The sequence below is a fragment of the Pochonia chlamydosporia genome, chromosome 4, assembly GCF_001653235.2.
Source record: "Pochonia chlamydosporia 170 chromosome 4, whole genome shotgun sequence".
In the NCBI taxonomy this organism is placed as follows: domain Eukaryota; kingdom Fungi; phylum Ascomycota; class Sordariomycetes; order Hypocreales; family Clavicipitaceae; genus Pochonia; species Pochonia chlamydosporia.
Genome location: NC_035793.1, coordinates 4776510 through 4795207, shown reverse-complemented (window position 1 = coordinate 4795207; position 18698 = coordinate 4776510). Strand labels below are relative to the sequence as shown.

General features: G+C 49.9%; 6 protein-coding genes across 6 annotated transcripts; 3 read left to right on the top strand and 3 right to left on the bottom strand.

The window, feature by feature from the left end:
- Positions 1–314: 314 nt before the first annotated feature.
- On the bottom strand, positions 315–616 carry VFPPC_16820 (hypothetical protein; the record flags this gene model as incomplete). Its single annotated transcript, XM_018294573.1, has 2 exons — positions 315–358; positions 433–616. 2 exons carry the CDS (start codon positions 614–616, stop codon positions 315–317), a joined length of 228 nt encoding a protein of 75 aa, XP_018137962.1.
- Positions 617–1076: 460 nt separating this feature from the next.
- On the top strand, positions 1077–2640 carry VFPPC_16821 (dolichyl-di-phosphooligosaccharide-protein glycotransferase; the record flags this gene model as incomplete). The annotated part of the gene is made up of 4 exons (XM_018294574.1): positions 1077–1218; positions 1304–1414; positions 1475–2169; positions 2224–2640. 4 exons carry the CDS (start codon positions 1077–1079, stop codon positions 2638–2640), a joined length of 1365 nt encoding a protein of 454 aa, XP_018137963.1.
- Positions 2641–4965: 2325 nt separating this feature from the next.
- Positions 4966–5274, bottom strand: VFPPC_18250 (hypothetical protein; the record flags this gene model as incomplete). Its single annotated transcript, XM_022429893.1, has 1 exon — positions 4966–5274. One exon carries the CDS (start codon positions 5272–5274, stop codon positions 4966–4968), a length of 309 nt encoding a protein of 102 aa, XP_022285484.1.
- A 270-nt stretch (positions 5275–5544) lies between these two features.
- On the top strand, positions 5545–6346 carry VFPPC_16822 (Isy1-like splicing; the record flags this gene model as incomplete). The annotated part of the gene is made up of 2 exons (XM_018294575.1): positions 5545–5547; positions 5609–6346. The coding sequence occupies 2 exons, from the start codon at positions 5545–5547 to the stop codon at positions 6344–6346; spliced, it is 741 nt and encodes a 246-aa protein (XP_018137965.1).
- A 2523-nt stretch (positions 6347–8869) lies between these two features.
- Positions 8870–11059, top strand: VFPPC_10092 (hypothetical protein; the record flags this gene model as incomplete). The annotated part of the gene is made up of 2 exons (XM_018288526.1): positions 8870–8919; positions 8977–11059. The coding sequence occupies 2 exons, from the start codon at positions 8870–8872 to the stop codon at positions 11057–11059; spliced, it is 2133 nt and encodes a 710-aa protein (XP_018137966.1).
- Positions 11060–11792: 733 nt separating this feature from the next.
- On the bottom strand, positions 11793–16693 carry VFPPC_18251 (DEAD/DEAH box helicase; the record flags this gene model as incomplete). The annotated part of the gene is made up of 6 exons (XM_022429894.1): positions 11793–13378; positions 13451–13691; positions 13735–14255; positions 14404–15019; positions 15072–15464; positions 15554–16693. The coding sequence occupies 6 exons, from the start codon at positions 16691–16693 to the stop codon at positions 11793–11795; spliced, it is 4497 nt and encodes a 1498-aa protein (XP_022285483.1).
- Between the last annotated feature and the right edge of the window lie 2005 nt (positions 16694–18698).

The following is an 18698-nucleotide window of genomic DNA, read 5'->3' as shown; positions in this document are numbered from 1 at the left end:
GCGTAGCATTCAGTTATTGGTCTTTTGGGAACAGCGTAGACTTGGACATGGCAATACGAGCTGCTCAGGCCACGGCGCAAGAACATAGTTACTGGTTTGGACGACAAAAGGCATTCGCAGACAATATTTTGATTTAAATAAAAAAAGTTGTAGCGTTAATTTGTAATGCAGGCGGTAATATGATCGCCCAATCTGCGAGTTGGCCTCGAAAAACGCCGCTGGTTTTGTACATGGTCCACGACGGGTAGTTGTCGTGAAATGTCTAGTATCGCCTTTCCTTCTCTCTGGTTATTCCCTTCATATTTTCGTATTTTCTAGTCGTCGTAGCCCGTCAATTGTTTCCGAGGGCCCGTAGGAACTGCCGCACGTTAGCTTCTTTGATTCCATCCACTGCTCATGATGCACGGATTAGTAGCTTGGGGACAGTCGTACCGGGATATGTGACAGGAATCGGCGCAGGATCAACGTCGCCAAAGTATTTTCGGATCGGGGGCACGATGGGCATGGCAATGGGACCAGTGGCACCGATAATGACGGACCAGAAGAGCGCGGGTCTCTCGCGAGCTGCCCAGCGGCAGTACTTGAGGGGGGTGGACCAGAAGATTGGCGCAGACATGGTGGCCTGGTGTTGAGAGGAGAGGTTAGTTAGATACGACTGAGTTGGAGGTGAGGGCGCAGGTGGGCGTACTCAGTGGAATTGAATGTCGACGAGGAGAGGCAGAGAGCTGGTTGATTCCGATGAATGAGGTTGTTCCAATTGGCGATGGGTGCATAATGCCGGAAAAAACCTGTTCCGGACTCAGTACGAATGAATGTGCCTTGAACGGGTGTGTTGGTGTGGTGCAGCACTCGCCCCCACATTTAGCCTGGAACTGGAGCTCACAGGCACAAGCTGCAAGTGGATGGGACAGGAGGCTACGTATCCCAAACCCCAAGGAGCTGCTCCTCGAACCAGACAGCTATCGTGCCAACTCGTGGGCAAGCTGGTCAACGTCCACTCAACAACCCACGACGAATTGGAACATCCGTTTCGCCCTTTTCATCCAGCAGCGAATTGAGCGAATACCACGTCCAAGATGCGGTCGTTTTTGAGCACGGCCATCTTTGTCTTCGCCGCTGCTGTTTCCGCCGTCAGCACCGCTGGGAATCGGTTGCTGGTCGTGCTGGATGATGTGGCGGAGAAGGACAACTACAAGCAATTCTTTGGCGATTTGAGAGGTACGGATACATTGAAGCGAATTTCTCGACGAACAACACTACGGCGGGGATCGATTAAATGCAGCGCTAACTGTTTGTTCTGTAGAGAGGGGATACCAGATTACGTATGACACGCCGAGGAGCGAACATGTCAAGCTGTTCCATTTGGGGGAGAGAACGTACGACCACTTGGTGCTTTTGCCCGCCAAGGTCAAGGGTGAGATTTGAGAATAACTTTCGTGATTGTAAAGACCAATTGCTGATGGATGGCCTGCAGCTCTCGGACCCAACTTGACGCCCAACATTCTCGTCGACTTTGTCAACGCCGACGGCAATATCCTCGTTGCTCTGTCGTCCACGACGCCCGCCTCCTCATCACTGACGTCCCTGCTATCTGAAATTGACATTGCGCTCCCTGCTGAACGTACCGGCACCGTTGTCGACCACTTCAACTACGATACCGTTTCAGCTCCGGAAACCCACGATGTCCTCGTTCTCGATGCGCCGACTAGCGTTCGTCCCGGCCTCAAGAACTACTTTGACGTTTCGGGTGTGCTGTCCTTCCCCCATGGTGCTGGACACACTCTGGGTGCTGGAGCGCTCTTGACGCCTGTGATTCGCGCCCCTTCTACCGCCTACAGCTACAACCCCAAGGAGCAGGCTGAAGTTGTCGACCCGGAGGACCTGTTCGCCGCTGGTAAGCAGCTCGCTCTCGTGTCTGTCTTCCAGGCGCGTAATTCGGCTAGAGTTGCGGTTGTCGGATCCGCCGGAATGCTGCAGGATAAGTGGCTGGATGCCAAGGTTTCCCGACCAGATGGCAAGAAGGTCAAGCCTGAGAACCGCGAGTTTGCAAAGAGAATTTCTGGTTGGGCGTTCCAGGAGATTGGTGTTTTGCGCGTCAACAATATCGAGCACCAGCTCAAGGGGGACAATGAGACGAACCCTGAGATTTACCGCATCAAGACTGACGTTGTATGTTTGACCTCCTCACGCAGCTATAGAAGGCAATTTACTGACAGTTAGTAGTCCTACAGCATTTCCGTCTCGGAATACTCCTGGAACGCGTGGGAGCCATATAACCTCCCTGCAAACGATGCCCTCCAGCTTGAATTCTCCATGTTGTCTCCATTCCACCGTCTGGACCTTAAGCCCCTTAGCGTGAGCGACTCGGCCACCGTTTATGGCACCGCCTTCACGCTGCCTGACCAGCACGGCATCTTCAACTTCAAGGTCAACTACAAGCGTCCCTTTTTGACCTACGTCGAGGAGAAGAACACCGTCAGCGTGCGCCACATTGCGCATGATGAGTGGCCCAGGAGTTATGTCATCTCAGGGGCGTGGCCTTGGATCTCGGGCATTGGGGCTACCGTCACGGGCTTTGTGGGCTTCTGCGCCATCTGGATGTATAGTAAGCCTGTGGAGGGAAAGACTAAGAGGAAGTAAAATTTGAGGTAGGCTGGGGAGAGGAAAATGTACGATCTTATGCACGTTGCGATGTTGGGCGTGTAGAGTATATACGTGAACAAAAATAGATTATGGTATTGTCGCATTTGCTCATCATGTGCAGCGCGTTTAGTGGCAAAGTCAGTATAAGATGTGTGTGCTTGTCATGACCTGCAATCCAAAAAGTACACTACTCTGCACACAACCCAAACTTTGATGGCCATAACGTTTACCAAGTCTGCATCTCGACAAACCTAAGCCTTAGATCTCTTTACACTGCCAAACTACGGGTGGTCATGCTACGGTAATTACTTTTCATAATCTAACTTTGCGCACCAAGGTTACAAACCCGGCAAGCTGGTGGTTTGATTGGTGTTGGGGTTGATACACTTTTTGGTTAGATTACCTTTTGCACTACTAAATCTTGATGTTTTGGGAATATATCTAATCGTATAAACCCATTCAATTTCCATTCCTCACCTTCACCCTTACCCAACACGGGACTCGTTCTCACAGCAATCCTCCTCACCATGCTGTTCATCATTCTCTTGGCAGCTCTGCTGTCCTGTATGGAGCCCGTCTTCGGCAACATCATCGTTGGATATTATCCTATCTGGAGGCACCGAGCCATGTCAAACGTCAACTTCGCCAACTACACACACATCAATCTCGCGTTTGCGCTGCCCCAACAAGATGGAACTCTGACCTTTGACGGCGAGAAACACCTCGAAGAAACCGTCCTCAAGCTACGTGCCACCGACACAAAAGTCCTCCTGTCGGTAGGCGGGTGGAGTGGCGAGGATTCGTTCCCCAACATCCTCAAGAACACGATTGCAAGGCGGACTCTGACATTTTCCATCATTGGGATCATGCAGGAATACTATCTGGACGGCGTGGACATCAACTGGGAGTATCCCGGGCGAGAAGTGAATGAAAACAACGAGGCGGAGAGGGCCGGTGACGTGGTCAACTTTTATTACTTTCTACTGGGTCTGCGGGAACAGATGGACAAGGCCTTTGGGGCGGGAAAGCTGATTACCTTGGCGTTGAGGCTCAAGCCGTTCGACGTGCCGGGGAGTTATGTTTATAATGTCACTCATTTTACGCGTGTTGTCGACTGGGGCAACTTGATGCAGTACGACGTCCATGGTCCTTGGGGTGAAACCACGGGTCCGAATGCGCCCTTGAACTTTGCGCCCGGGAATGGGACGCAGTTGTCGTTTGCGTCTGCGGTTGACGAGTGGACAAGGGCGGGCTGGCCGCCGGGTCAACTTACCGGCGGTGTGGCCTTTTACGGACGTGCCATGACGGCGGTTAAAGACATGATGCTTGATCCGAATAACCAGTATCAGCCGAAATCGAAGACTCACCCGTTTGGCGATTCGGACGACGTGATGTTGTTTCCGGGCCGTGGACAGCCGCCAATGTATACGGGTATTTGGAAATGGAGGAACTTGCGCTCCGAAGGCGTGTTGAACTCGACAGCGTCGGTGAGGAAACCCTGGGTGAGGAATTGGGATCCTGTGACGCAGACGCCCTGGCTGTATAATCCGACGAACAGGATGTTCATTTCGTATGATGACCCGGACAGTTTGACGGCCAAGGTTAATTATGCGAAGAAGCAGCGCTTGAAGGGTATGATGGTGTGGTCGATTGATCAGGATAGGAATGGTGAACTGTTGAGTGTCCTCCGAAAAGTTTACGGTTATTAGATGTGGTAAGCGAGGCGCTTGGGGATTTGATACCAGGTATTTGTATGTCGGGTCTTTGGATCCTATGTAAAATTGTGTATCGTCAATTATGTACTGTTTCGAGTTAATGAGTTAATACACCGTGTAGAGCATACACATGTCTTGATAGAGTAGGAAGTAAATGTCAAAAGAAACAACTTAGACTCGACGTGTGAATAGACCGGCCCTCAGATTAGCTCTCTTACGTTCTCACCGACAACGCGCGACTCGGACCGTAATCCTCGATCGTAAACAATCATCGCCGCTGCTGCCTGCAAATTTGGCTTTTTGGACCTTGATCATCACCGGGCTCAAAAATTCCCTCCACTTCCTCATCCTCTAGGCACTAGGCCATACTCATCCAGCCTGCTCCGATTGAAAACTATATTTTATCAAAGTCACTGACCTTGACCATGTCATCTGCCCCCGCAAGAGAGTAGACGTCAATGGAAACTCGTCTCTGATATAAAGGGTGTCTGTCATTGCGGCTACTGCGGACGGTAAGACGTAGGGAAGCCGTTTGGGTTGCAAAAAAGTGACGAGGGCCTGCTCAGATCTCTGTTCTTAGCCGTGGTCCTTTGCTCACGGGCGGTTTTCAGGAAACGCGGCCTCGTGGCATCCCGTGCTCTGGCGTGATGGATTTCCTCATGGCAGCTTGACGGTGCTGTGTGATGTGAGGGACGCAGTAACTTGACTGCTGTGTGTGTTTCAGTTTACCAGTGGCATGGTATGATATGGGATACCGCATTGGAAAAATTGCTTTGTTCCTGGCTGAAGCCAATCTTGACGATAAAGGGTCACTTTCGATGATATAGGGGCAAAGGCTGTGAAAACATATTCGTTGTGAAAATGACGTGGCAAACTGAGTGTAGCAAATTTGTGTGAATTCAAGACACAAGTCCATATGTAAGTACAACGACGTAATGCACGGCTCAGGATAGAAGTGTGCAGTATTCAATATTGTGACGATGGTGAAGGTTCAGGACCGTTTCGATGGAAAGATTGAAGTCAAGGTCGGCCGTGTGGCTGAATGTGGTTAGTGCTGTGGCTTGTCCCACTTTTACTCTCAACACCACGAGACTGGACAAACTTGTCCATCATCACTTCAAACTGCTAGCTAGCTCAACGTAACCTCTTTGGCCATTAACGCTTACGAGCGTCAAAAACAGACAAAATGGTATTTATGGCACTGCTTTACATTGCCACTCAAGCCACTCCACTAACACAACGTCGTCCAGGCTCGAAACTCGGAAAAAGCCCAGTCCATGCTCTTTCGCTTCCGCGAAGCCCAAGCAGCAGACCTAGGCATCATCGACGCTGGCCGCGCACGCCGTCCCAAAGCCATCACTGAAGTCGACTCCGTCCCTCTTTGCGAAAAATGGCGCGGCCAAGTACTCAAGGAAATCTCTCGCAAGGTCTCGCGTGTCCACGATCCGGTCCTGAGCGACTACCAAATCCGCGACCTCAACGACGAAATCAACAAGCTGATGCGTGAGAAACACATGTGGGAAGTGCAAATACGAAACTTGGGAGGACCGAATTACATGCGCACGGCAGGGAGGATATACGACGAAGAAGGGAGGGAGATACCGGGCGGTGGGAAAGGATATAAATACTTTGGCCGAGCAAAAGATCTACCGGGTGTGAAGGAGTTATTTGATGCTGCCAAGACCAAGGCATCGCAGAAAGAGGACAAACCCTTGGGCGACAGTAGAGACATACGGAAGAATGTGGATGCAGCGTATTACGGATATGCGCCAGGGGAAGAGGATGAGGCTTTGTTGGCATATGAGGCGGAGAAGGAGAGGCAGGCGATGGAGAACTTGTTGAAGAATGGGTCGCAGGAACCACCGGAAGGATGGGAAGCTTTGCCAGGCGATACGGCAGATGGGGAGGTTTGGGTGCTGCCGACGATGGAGGAGGTTCAGGAAGAACTGATCGAGAGGAGACGGCAGAAGCTGCTGGAACAGTTGTAAGGCGGCATAGCGCGCAAAAGCATGCTGTTCGCGCGTGTCCGGATGGTCGAGGCTATGGCTTTCTTCAATGTCGCAATGGCGACAAAGGAGGAGCGGTTTGGCAATGCCGGTCGCTTCACATTCGAAGGCATTGCCGAGGCGTCCGCATCACAGTTGCTTGTAAGCTGTCCCCAAGCTCTGTCCACACGGTTCGCGTCTCCGGATTGAGCAGAAGCCGAACAATATGCGTCAGACTCAACCCAAGCACGCTGCTATGATAAGGCAGGGGGCCGAGGCGAACGCGCAAAGATGTATTTGGGGAACATGGTACGCATTGTGCGTGGAGTTGAAGGGCTAAATTTTAGGCGTTACTTGGGATCCCGGCGTATGGGGCGTACTATATTGCGATATCATTATGTTTCGTGTATTTCATGCTGGATATCATACCATACAGCAACTTCCCGTGTCATCAGAAGCGGTGTCTTGTGATTGAATCCCCTGCTTGATCGCAGCAGGGTCTCGTTTCGCGCCATAATTTGGAGAGGGTAGTTTGAGCGTCAATCTGAGGCGATGCAACGCTGGTTGCAACCTCACACGGTCTTCGAGGTGCAAACTTGGTTCGTTGGCCGGCAACGCTCTAGTTGTGAGCTGAAAAAAAATATCCTTCATCAGTCAAGAGGGTAATTACTGCTCAGACTCGATGGCACTGCTCGTTGGCGACAATGTGACATTGACTTCCTCACAATGGTATTGTAGCTTTGATAATGACGACACATCGTCTCGCCAAACAAAAGCTTGACGTTCGCAGACCACCCATGTTGAGAATGCATGCCCGTTCGTTTCTCGCTAGCTTCAGGGGTCACCCAAACGAACACATCGATCGACCAATTGATACACGTTGACCCCCAATTGTGCGTGAGCGCTTGGGTGATGAAAATGATAGAAATGGCGTTGTTGGTGGCCAATTGAAGCCTCGACCAGGGTATGCAAACTGCATCCACCTGCAATCAACCCCCAGACTAGCAGAAATAGGCTGTAGGAAGAGACTAATCTCAGACCCTGTGGCGGCCAAGGCTCGGGGGACCTTGGGCTTTGGTGCCTGTACCTGCATTGGCGATGATGGGGCGTGATGAACGCCACGAACCCGTCTGAATATTGGATATTGAAAGTGTGAATAGACGGCAGAGCTGGACTCGTTGGAGCTGAATCATGTGGTCGGTCAGCGGTTAGTCCAGACTAATAATTGTTGTTTTTGTATGGGAGTATTAAGCCGAGTTTCCATTCTCTGCGAGGCATTTTCATAGTCAACCACCCAACAACTCGCAGATCATCATCACAATTCATCCAGAGCAGGGATGCATCATTGGATGTGGGATGTTTGTCTGCGGCGAGGGTGAGGGGAGGGTAAGGGGCGGCCAGGATTCAAGTGGTGGAATGCTGATGCTGCTCCTCGGCAGACAAGACAGTGACAATCTTCCGTGACCTGGACTCTTGGCTGGAAGAAGGCGAACCAGACAGCAAAGGAAGATTGAACTGAGCCATTGTTGTTGCCATCATTGAACCAGACCCCTGACAGAAGTTTAGCTCCATTTGGTGCATGGTCTTTGGGAGCTTGGTCTCACTCATCCCTGGCTCGGCCTGCACCGCATTCCCAAATTGCGACCAAAGAAGGTCTAGAGCCCACATTGGCTTTCATCTTGGTAGGGATTGAGACAGGGTGTGGGTATGTGATGGGGAAGGACGTTGGCGGTAAAAGTCCCCAACTGTGCTGTTTGGTCTTGATAGATGTGTGCATGGATGGATGGATGAATGGCATACGAGGATATGTTTGGACATGGAGTTGTCGACTGGAGGATGGTAAGCACCACCCGGCCGAGACGCACCTGCTTGCCTTGGCTTTGGCTTTGGCTTTGGCTTTGGCTTCCCCTCGTTTTCAACTTCCCATCATCACCTTTACTTCAACCCCGTTCAGAAAGAGGAGAAGGCAAACCCTTGTTAGGACGAGATTATTTTCTGTGATTGCGCTTGTCGTCAGACCACTGCGCATCTGTCCACTCTTTTGTTCGTTCTTTTTCGTTCCTTTTCTGCTGGCCCACCACGATTTTCTTGGCTCAACCGCCCAGCAACGATTTCCAGATTTCATTTCGCTCCTCGCACTGAGCACATCGCACGTTGAAAACACGTCACCTCTCTAGTCGGCCTGTCACATTACAAGCTGCATTCAAAATACGAAAGCTGGATTTGTCAGGCTTCACATCGGCTTCCCGAAGAGCTCTGCGACCCACTGCGACGAACATGCGCAGATAGATGCTGCGCAACAACGAGAGATATCAGTCTCGATGTCGAAGCGCTTACGCGCTGCCACAATAAAATCGACACTCTGCCCATCACTTCTGATAGCGGCCGAAAAAGCCTCTTGTCCCACTGAATTCTTCCTGTTTTAATTTGTAAGTCCAAGCTCTCGGAAGGATTGAATCAACTGGTGCTAATGTCGTGGCAGTCTAATTCTAATCTTTTAATTCTTTTTTGACCGAAAAGTCCAAAATGGTGTCATTCTTTGGCTTGAAACTTGGTAGTGATAGGAAGAAGGCCCAGTAGGTGTTTTCAACCGTCACACGAAACGAAACATGTTTAATTGACACCCGCATTAGGACCAAACAGGCGCAAAGCAAGGTACCGCCGCAGAAATGGGATCGCATCGATCAAAACACCCTGGGCGAGGGTCAATATTTCGGCCACAACTTCTCGCGACCACAATTTCCTTCGTCAACTGCGAGACCGGGAACTGCAAATTCAACCAGAAGCACTTCAAACTGGCGAGCTGTGTTCAAGAATCCAGCAATGACCTCATCCATGGTTGACCTGGCACCTCCCCAACGACGACCCAGTGTAGGAAGCTTACGCCATGCTGCTTCGGATTTAAATCTCAGGCCTGGTACAGCTTTGCCAGCTCCATTAGGTGGCAGCGGACTTCGGCCCGGCACACCAAGTCGGCCGTCCGGGGCTGTGAAAGCAGACTGGGTGAACCCTTTGGACGTTCACTTCTGCAGAGACCCGGCGAGCAGTCGCCCTGGAACGCCACTAGGATCAAGTACTACTGTCGTTGCTGCTCCAACTACCAGCGTCGCCGTCCCTGCTTCTCCGAAAAACCGGTTGGGCCAGTTTGACTTTGGTCAAAGTGCTGGTGGCGAAGAAGCTAGCAGGAATATCAAGACAAATAGCCCACAAACATGTGTCACTAACTGCAAGCCCGATGAAGAACCCGCAACACAAAACGGGTATCCGTCACCTCCCCAGTCTGACAGAAACTCGGATAGGGCATTCTCACCCGTAAATGTCCCCGCGTCCGAAAAGCTTTCGTCCAGCAGCAAACGCAACGCTCCGAGCGCCCTGAGGAAGGTGGATGTCCCTGGACCAAAAGCTCTGCCCAGTCCGGCACCGTCTGTTCAGGGGTCAGGTGAAGACCGGGCCGATAGTCCTGTTGTTCGAAATGTGCCGGCACGACGAGACACGTTTGCTTTCCATCAACCTCGGAGACGAAGTTTCACTATGGAATTCGAGGACAGCCATAGAGCAACGATGATGAATCCACCAAAGGAAGGATTTAGCGGCAACTTTGCCGACTTTGATTTTGGCGAAATCGTGTCCAAGACGACGAGTAACACGAGCGTTAAGGAGGAGAAACCCAATTTGGACGTGACGACAAGCCAAATTGCATCGTCTAAGCCGACAAGAGAATCCCCCGTGGAGCCTGCAGCAACATATACTAGGTCTACTCCATCCCCATCAATAAGGCAAGCTGACCGTGAAGGGTCAAAATCTCCGGCACCGACCTACGTTTCAGAGGATCAGGTCGCAAATTCCACATTGATTGACCAATTACCTAAGCCACCAAGGGAACCCGCACTTCGACCTTTGGGTCCTCCCCCAGCTGCTGCTGGTGCGCATAAAGGGCCTGGTTCTGGCCCAAGAATAAGCCCTCGACAAGGCTTTCAATCTCGATTCGATGCAGAGAGATCATCAAGGGCACCCCCGCCGAGGCCATTGCGACCCGTGGTGCCGGTTTCTGCGGCAGATCACGTCGAATCCGCGATCATGAGTCCCTACGGCCCGCCACCAGACTCAGGAAGTAGCTATATGAGAGACGAGACTCCGGCAAGACCAGCCGAGAAGTTACCTTCAAGCCCATTCTCAAGACCGCCCATGGAAGGAAATTTCCCTGTGACCAAGGGGTTACCGCGTGGGAGACGACCGGGACCTCCTCCGCTCAAGTTGGCAACGTCTAATGACGAATATGCATTGTCACTGCCAGCGTGGTCAGATTTTGACCGTACAGACCCTCGTCTCTCAGCTATGCCTGCGCCTCTGACGCCAATTCGTCCAAATACAAGCCATGGGACAGGATCAGGCATTTCTACGCCGACATCTGCCACAGCGCCTCGACTTCCGAGTCCGACATTCTCATCGTTATCAAAGTCCATTTCCACGTCTAGCCCTACATTTGGCGCATTCGAAATTAACTTTGATGAGCCTCTCAACTCGCCCACGTTGGGCGGATTCCCATCTGTAGACAGACAGCCAAGCACTAGTGCCGGATCAAACTCGAAGAGAGTTGAGGCGAAAAGGGCACCACCACGACCAGCACCGGTTACCTTGCCGCCCTCGGCTACTAAGGATGGCGGCACAGGCATCAAGTCACCCGCGTTGACGGAGTTCCCTGGAACATTTATTTGACAGTGAGGAACGAGTTGCATGACTTATGGGGAGGTATTACTGGGCCGGACTTGTGTATTACTCTCGTTTAAGGAATATGGATGGGTGGTTATTTTCGTTTGAGTATATATTTCTCAGTATATAGGGATCTGCTAGCGCTGTTCGGATATTAAACAAATAAAAATTATAACTTAATTTGATTGGATAAGGGAGCATATGTTGAACGAAGTAAAAGTCGATGCTCACATGCTCACATGCAACCTTCATCATTCCTATCCTACTTGACTGCATTTGTCGCACCTCCCTGTCCTAGGTCTGGTCTCCAAGGCAAATTGCGCATTCGCTCTCGTCAAAATCGCCTGGATCACACCGTCCACTTGAATGTTTACACGAATCTTTGTCTTCCCGCTTCCGTCCTTCATGGCATGCCCTCTAAACCTGGCACAGCCTCCCCTTTTCCCCGTCAGCTTGCTGAACTTCCTGACCTCCTCCACCATCCTACGACTCCGACTGATGCTGTTCCCATTGTATGGCTCGCACGGAACTGGATCCAGTTCGTACTCCCTCATATAAATGAGTCAACCTTCCCAGATGCGAGATGCGAGATGCGAGGAGCCACATTCAATTGTGCAAGCAGTTCCGCTCTGAAACTTTTTCTACCCCGTACAAGCCTCTGATGAGCTTTTTCAATCCTATCTTGCCGACTCTTGTTCACCAGCTCTGGGCAAGGCCGCACCTTCACTTTAAGTCTCGGTTAAGCCCAAACCTTTTTGAACACCTCATTAAATTGCTGTTGCAGTTGTCGAAAAGCTGTCAAGACGAGCATTAAGCTCTCTTCGCCGTCGTCGCCCCAGGCGAGCTTCTCCAATGGTAGGGTGTCAAAGCCTTCACTGGCATTTGTATCCTCGTCCTGCGAGCTCCCAGTACTCTGGTCATCGTCCCATGAATCTACCAGAATAGCCTTTTTGGGCTTTCGAGAAAGAGAAACCAGGTTATTCGGCGGCGCATGAGTCAAATCATCCACAACCGGTGCTGCTTGTTCGTCAAAAAGCTCCTCGTCAGTCACATCGCCGATATCGTGTATATCCATCATGGCCGCATCGTCAATAGAAGAGCCAAGATCGAGAAAATTTGTGAGGCTCGTAACCATGGTGGCCAAAACAAGTGAAAAGTCTTTCAAGAGGAACCATACATCGCCACCCTTTATCCCATTGTCTCGGACCAACGCTTCCATGTCACCGTGTTTGAAGAAATCATAGATATAGGCGTTCCAGTGCAGCCGAGCATTACCATTCGGATGAATGGGGATGTAAGGAACGGCGGATTCCTCAAGGAAAACCCCGTCTCGGACTGTTGTGCACAGCTCGTGAATTGAGTGGAACTCATCATTGAACCCGGAAAGCGCAGCGAATGACGAGCGGAGCTTTGTAGGCGGGAGAGAATCAATAATGGACAGTGCATCTCCTCCCTTGTTCCCCTGGACCTTGTGTTTTGTAAACGGAAGCTGATTATCTGACTGGCCTTTGAGGTGTTGGTCGACGAAGGAGCTAACATAGTTTCGAAATATGTGCAGTGTCTCGTTGTTGTGCTCACGGAGAATCGTCTCCGCCTGCTCTGGTAATCGCGGCAACAGAACTACTGATGGTGATCGGTGAATCCTGTTCTTGGCCACTTCGTCACTGACTGATCGAAGAGGTACTCTGCAAAATAGATGCGCCAGAACAAGTATGAGCTCAAGGAGTACTTGCTGCGGTTTCCGGTGAATACCACTGCACAAGTCGTGGAAATATCCACCCTTGAGCAAAGAGTGAAAGGCAAACACAGCGTTCTCAGTAAAATACAGGTGCCCTACCAAACCTGCGAAATTGAGGGGAGCCCCGGATTGAGACAAAAGATGTTGCCTCCGAAGATATTCTATGGAAAACCGCAACTGATGCTTGATTGTCATTTGATTCGAGGGGCCTCCTAAATATAGGCGAGTTTGAGATTGTATGGAACGAACGGCCCTTACTGCGTACTCAGAATTCTCTGTGTGATGAAGGAGACCCAAGAGTCGGAGAACTAGAGTCGTTGATAGGGGGAACTGGCCGTGAAGGTCGGGGAGTCTGGACGACATGATCTCAAACACTCTCTCTGGCGTCATTCCCACGAAAACAACATTTCCGAGGGTGTCAAACCCCCGGCGACCTGCCCGTCCGGCTGCCTGATTGTAATTCAGAGCTGTGAGAAACACAGAGTCGCCAAAGAATACCACACTCTTGCACGGCATGTTGATACCTAAAGCCAAGGTGCCAGTCGCGACGACAACCCTCAGAAAGCCTTTCCTAAAAAGCATCTCAACTCTAGAGGGTAAAGTCAGAAGAAATAAGAAGGAGATAAATCGAGAGGAAAGAAGATTAACTCACACTTGGCGATACTCCCGATTCATTCCTGCATGATGTACCCCTATTCCTCGTCGTAGAGCACCTACAATTCCCTGCTTCAGGTTGGCATTTCTGAGAGGCGTCACCATATCCTCAAATTCTGATTTTCGTAACTTTTTTGGGCCCGCAAATGAGAATTCATCCAAAGCCGCCTCAGGGTCGAAGCTGTCCCAGACACTGATGTCCGCATTTGCAGCTTCTTTGGTGCGTTCGCTCTTGGAAAGCCTAGGCTCATGCGACAATGTCCTTTCTTTCTTTTGGGACAGTCTTGGCGCTTGTTCTCTTCCATTTTTCATATTCAGCGAGCTTCTTCCTCCATTCTGAGCTTGCGGCCTTCCAAGCAGCCTCTGCAAGCCGCAGTTTCTTTTCAAGGAAAAGGAGTATTTTCTCACAATATTTCCGATCGTAGTTGAATAGTATGGCTGGAAGCGCCGCGTGGAAATGAAGGTCGGAAAGGAGCTGTAAAGCCACAGTGTGAAGGCCGGTATCTTCGGAGTCGGGTTGAAGGCTGGTATGACTAGGTTTAGGTTTATGGCCAGTCGCGTTGGGCGACTGATTCAAAGTCGAGAGATGTCGATTAACAATTGGTGACTGAAGCCTGTTTCTAACGGAAGAAAAGGGCGAACTGGCATCTTGCATCCATTTCAACAAGACTTGCTTCAATGCGGCTTCCCATTTAACGATATCATGCTTCGTCACAACCTCGGGAAGTGCGTTCCGCGGAGCCAAGGATTCGTTGAGGGGAAATGCTTCGGTTTGATGATTCGACATACATTGCCACAAGATGAAGCAGTCTCTCGATTCAAAGCTAATGTCATCGATTGTCCCCCGGTTGCTAGAAGGGTAAAGTTAGGCATGGTAATAAGGGTGAAGGAGGACATAAAAAGGGGGGAAAGGGAAAAGAGGGGGGAGATTCTACTCTTGCGTACCGATTGATAAAGCTAGCCACTGGATGAATGTAAGTGAATGGCGACATGGAGCTCTTCATGATGTCGTGTTGCCCATGTGCCTCCATGTCCACATGCATGTCATCTAACCCCGGGATGGGCAACCCTTCAACAGGTCCAAGGCCACTAAACTCCCAGCCTTTCTTACGATAATACATGAACTTGCGAAGGTCTGAGTAGCGATAGGGGTGAACGATCATTTCCAGATCATGGCATTTTGCTTCCTCTGATCTTCTCAACCAGTCGTTGAACTCCATAGGATTGCCCACCGTGGCAGATAAAGCGATGACAGGACACGGGGCAAGAAGGAGCAGCTGCTCCCATATCACCCCGTCATCTGACTGCCCAATGCAGTGAACCTCGTCAAAGATGATCCTCTTCACTCTCAAAGACCATGAATCGGCCGTCTGGGAATTTGATGGCGCCAGCAGCATGATCTGCAAAATATGCGGAACCGTGATTAGTACCTGGCAGCCTGTCGGATTGTTGATTCTGTAGTCCCTGGTATGTACGGCCCAAACTGATTTACATGTACCTTTGGTAGAACGCGCCTTGGAGAATCGAGCTTGCACTTCGGCAGCTATTTGGTTGACAAGAGCCTTCTGTTGGGGCTACCTACACGATAACATCATTATCGTTTGATTGCAGCACTTTCTTCATGGCGTAGAATGAAATGAACGTTTTGCCAGCTGATGTCGGTGCCACAACAAACAAGCTCTTGTTCGCATCTATGGCATCGAGAACTCTCCTCTGCCAGGCATCCGGGCTGAAAGGCACACGAGGATCCGGCATCGAGTCAAAGGCTCTTTCCAGATACGGTCCGCAATGACGGAGCTGAAACTCAAGGGGATCAGATAGAACATCCAGTTCCAGTTGGTCTCTCCCTGCATGTGTTGTTGTCGGCATCAAGCTCAAGCTGGCAAAGGGCAGCTGCCGTCCCTTCAAAGCAGCATCCAGCAGCGTGTCATGAGGTATTTGTAGTTTGACAGCCTTTGCGAGTACCTTGAAAAGCGCAACTCCCTGCTGCGACAGTGAAAATTTAGGAATTTCCATCAGCTTTGACCATAATATCGCCAGCAAGGCCATTTCTGTGCAACTTGGTTAGTTAATTTTGCTTTGTCATGTTAAAGCCTGGTATTCATTGCCTCATTGGACTCCAACATACCGGGAATTCGTTTTCTCTTCTTCTTTGCTTCTAATAGCGTATAAGCAAGGCAATTACATAGATACAACGTAACCTCGCCGCCCACTATCGCCATGTGTTGGGTTGACAACCCGTTGACATATTGTATGACCCTCAGACATCGACTGTCCAGGTTAATTTCAGCTTCAAATTCTTGGATTCTTTGGTTCCAAGCCATCCACGTCGCCATGGCTCTGCTTTTATTTTTCTCGGCCTGAATCTTTTGGGCCTCTTCTCGGGCATGCTGTCGACCAGTGCGTTGTCCAATCTTCTTGATGCTATGCTGATGAAGGGTTCGATGCGATGTGCCGCGCACTCCCTCACATTCCTTGCCCTTGCCTCTGCCTTCATTAGAAGAATGGTCGGTCACAGAGGTTGACACGATGATTTCTGGATGAATATCCTTCCCGGCAGAATTTGTCAAGCTAGCCGAGTACGCAGTGGTGCTAGCCATTAGCTTTTGGGTTCTCCAATTTGCAAAGTAGCCTTTACGCTGTATCTTATGGCTAGAGTCGATAGGTACACGTGCATTATGCCAGTGGGAAATTTCTTCAAAGACTTTCATGTTTGGCGCGGGTTGCGGATCTGCTGAAACTCTGGTAGAGATTTTGACAGGATCAAGGTAGTCGTCCAAAGCTGGGTGGCTGAATCCCAGAATTGAAGGAGGCACACTTTCAGACGCATTGGCAGAGAGAGAGAGAGTATCAATAGGAATGTTTCTTGCCAATTGGCATTGCGGATTGGATTCCGAGAGATCCACGTCCGTAAGTTGTAAAATTATGTTTGCGAATCTCCGAACCTCTTCCCTGATACAGAGAGGAAGCGCCAGGGTTTGCAGGCGTCCAAGCATTTGTCGTAGGATGCGGCCGTCAACGAGGTCAAAGACATCCCATAGTTCTTTGAAAGACATTTTCTCCACAATCGTGATACAGATGTTGCTGAATGAGCTAAAGAAGTCTTCAAACGATGCCTGCTGTAGCTCGCTGAACGTGGTTTCTTTACACGATCTCTGAGACAGATCCAAACGCCTGAGGACGGACAGGTGAATGATGAAAGCCACAACACAGTCTTTCATACATTTTTGAGAGTCGACCAATAGCATGTTACTCAAGCCGGTGAGAGAGACAATGTCCCTTGCCGAAAACGGTTCCCCGTCTTCCCAGGGGGAGCCGCTTATTAGTAGACTCGTCCCATGACTGACGTCCCACTCGGAAAGCAATTTTACTGGGATTCTGGGCATCCGAGAGATCTCATCAACACGGATGGAGGTGGAGGAACCCCTCAGTGATGGTGAGCATACTGACGCGTGGACCTTTTTGTCGCTTTATTAGTCAAATACACGAAAAGGAAAAGTAGTATGGTTGGAGTAGGATTGCTTTCTTACCTTGGAGCTTACGAACTCAAGGTTATTGATGAGGGCCAGACTGTACCCTTTAAGAGCTAAGCACTGAATGAACTTCAGATATCGAATACCGTTAGCCACGGAGTGTATACCAACGTCTTGACCGTCAAGACTGAGGAAGAAATGAATTGCATTTTGTGCAAGATAGTCCTGGAATTCAATGCTTTGTACGGTATTGAACTGATGACTGAGATTCCTCTCGGTGAGCTCACTAGTTCCGGTAACTTGTTCTAAATGCTTGATGAGAACGGCACGAGTAAGTCGGTATCCAGATGCAAGGCCGTCGGAGGCATCTCTAGGGACACAGAGTTCCTCATGGTCTGCGAACCAAACTACATGGAAATTGCATCCTCGTCGCTTGAGATTGTGAAGAAAATTCTCCACAGCAAATATTGCATGCAACAGTTGGAATCCACCTGGAATATTGGTTACATCGGGTTCAAATGTTTCCCTTCACTAAAGGAAAGTAATTGTTCCTTGCCAGCAAAATCGCCGACAATATCTACTCTGAGCGGCGACAACGTCTTGTACCAGAGTAGAAGATCTTTTTCGTCCCTGTTGCACTCGTCTTTGGACATTTCTCCGTTCTATCCCGCGGGGCTACTGGGACATGAAAAAGTCATAAACGGTACGGGCAATCTTCTCGGGGACAGATGCGGTCTGGTTGCTGTAGCTTACAAACAGTCAAGCAAGCTCCAGTACATTTATTCCATCCCGAGGGCCTCTCTTGGTACTGCAGACGATTCTCAACCCAGCCAGATTCCATGACCACACGGAGGACTCGCGTTTCAAGTGAGTCATACAGTAACCACACAACTTTAATAAGGCTGCAAACATGTGAGTCAATTGGTTACACTGCAGGCTGTTGACGTAACAGAGCGAAAATGGTTGGTGCCACAGCATTGGCGTTGCCGTTGTTGTTGCCGTTGTTGTCGTTGTTGTTGTCTCCTGTACGAATGACTTGTCATCTTGCCGGCCAACCTGTAATCATTCTCCTCTCTGTCGATGCAGAGCCGATCAAGCAAGAGAACCTCCGTGGCAATAGGAAGGTGCAAAGTTCCTTCGTACAACTCACCCGAGTGCAGTACATCTTGAACATGTTGGCTTAGAAATCAAGAGCAAACCTTGCCGGGCACTGAATTTTCCAACAGAAATACGAATCGTCGTTATTCACACTGTAGCGTTTTCGTGAGTTGGCACGTTCAATAAAAACCATTATTGTTGAGTGTTATTTGCACTGGGAAACGGCGAATTGACTTGTTTGCATGCAAGGTTTGTTGTACAGTACGTACACAACATCTACAGAAGCATTTACTCATTAAGGAGTTCTCTTCTAACGCGTTTTAGTGCTTGAAGCCTGTTAAACTGCTTCAAGGTTCTTTCCGTCGCAGAAACTTCTAGTCCCCTACGGCTACACTTTCGGACCTTTCGGCGGTTGAACTTGACATTGGATATACTTTCAAGCAAAAAAGGACCGGTGACGCTCTCTCTAACCGCTGTCGGGTCGGAGGCTGGAGAATTACAACCAAAGTGCATGTGTTGCAGTCCGTGTTTCTCTTTATTAATGTGAAAACATTAGTTTTGGATAGTTAGAACACTATTACACCTTATACCCAGGATAGGTTGGGTGTATTGAGTAGTGTACACAGTACAAATAAGGGGTACGATGATTACAAATTCAGCAAACGGGATTCAGGGCTCGCCA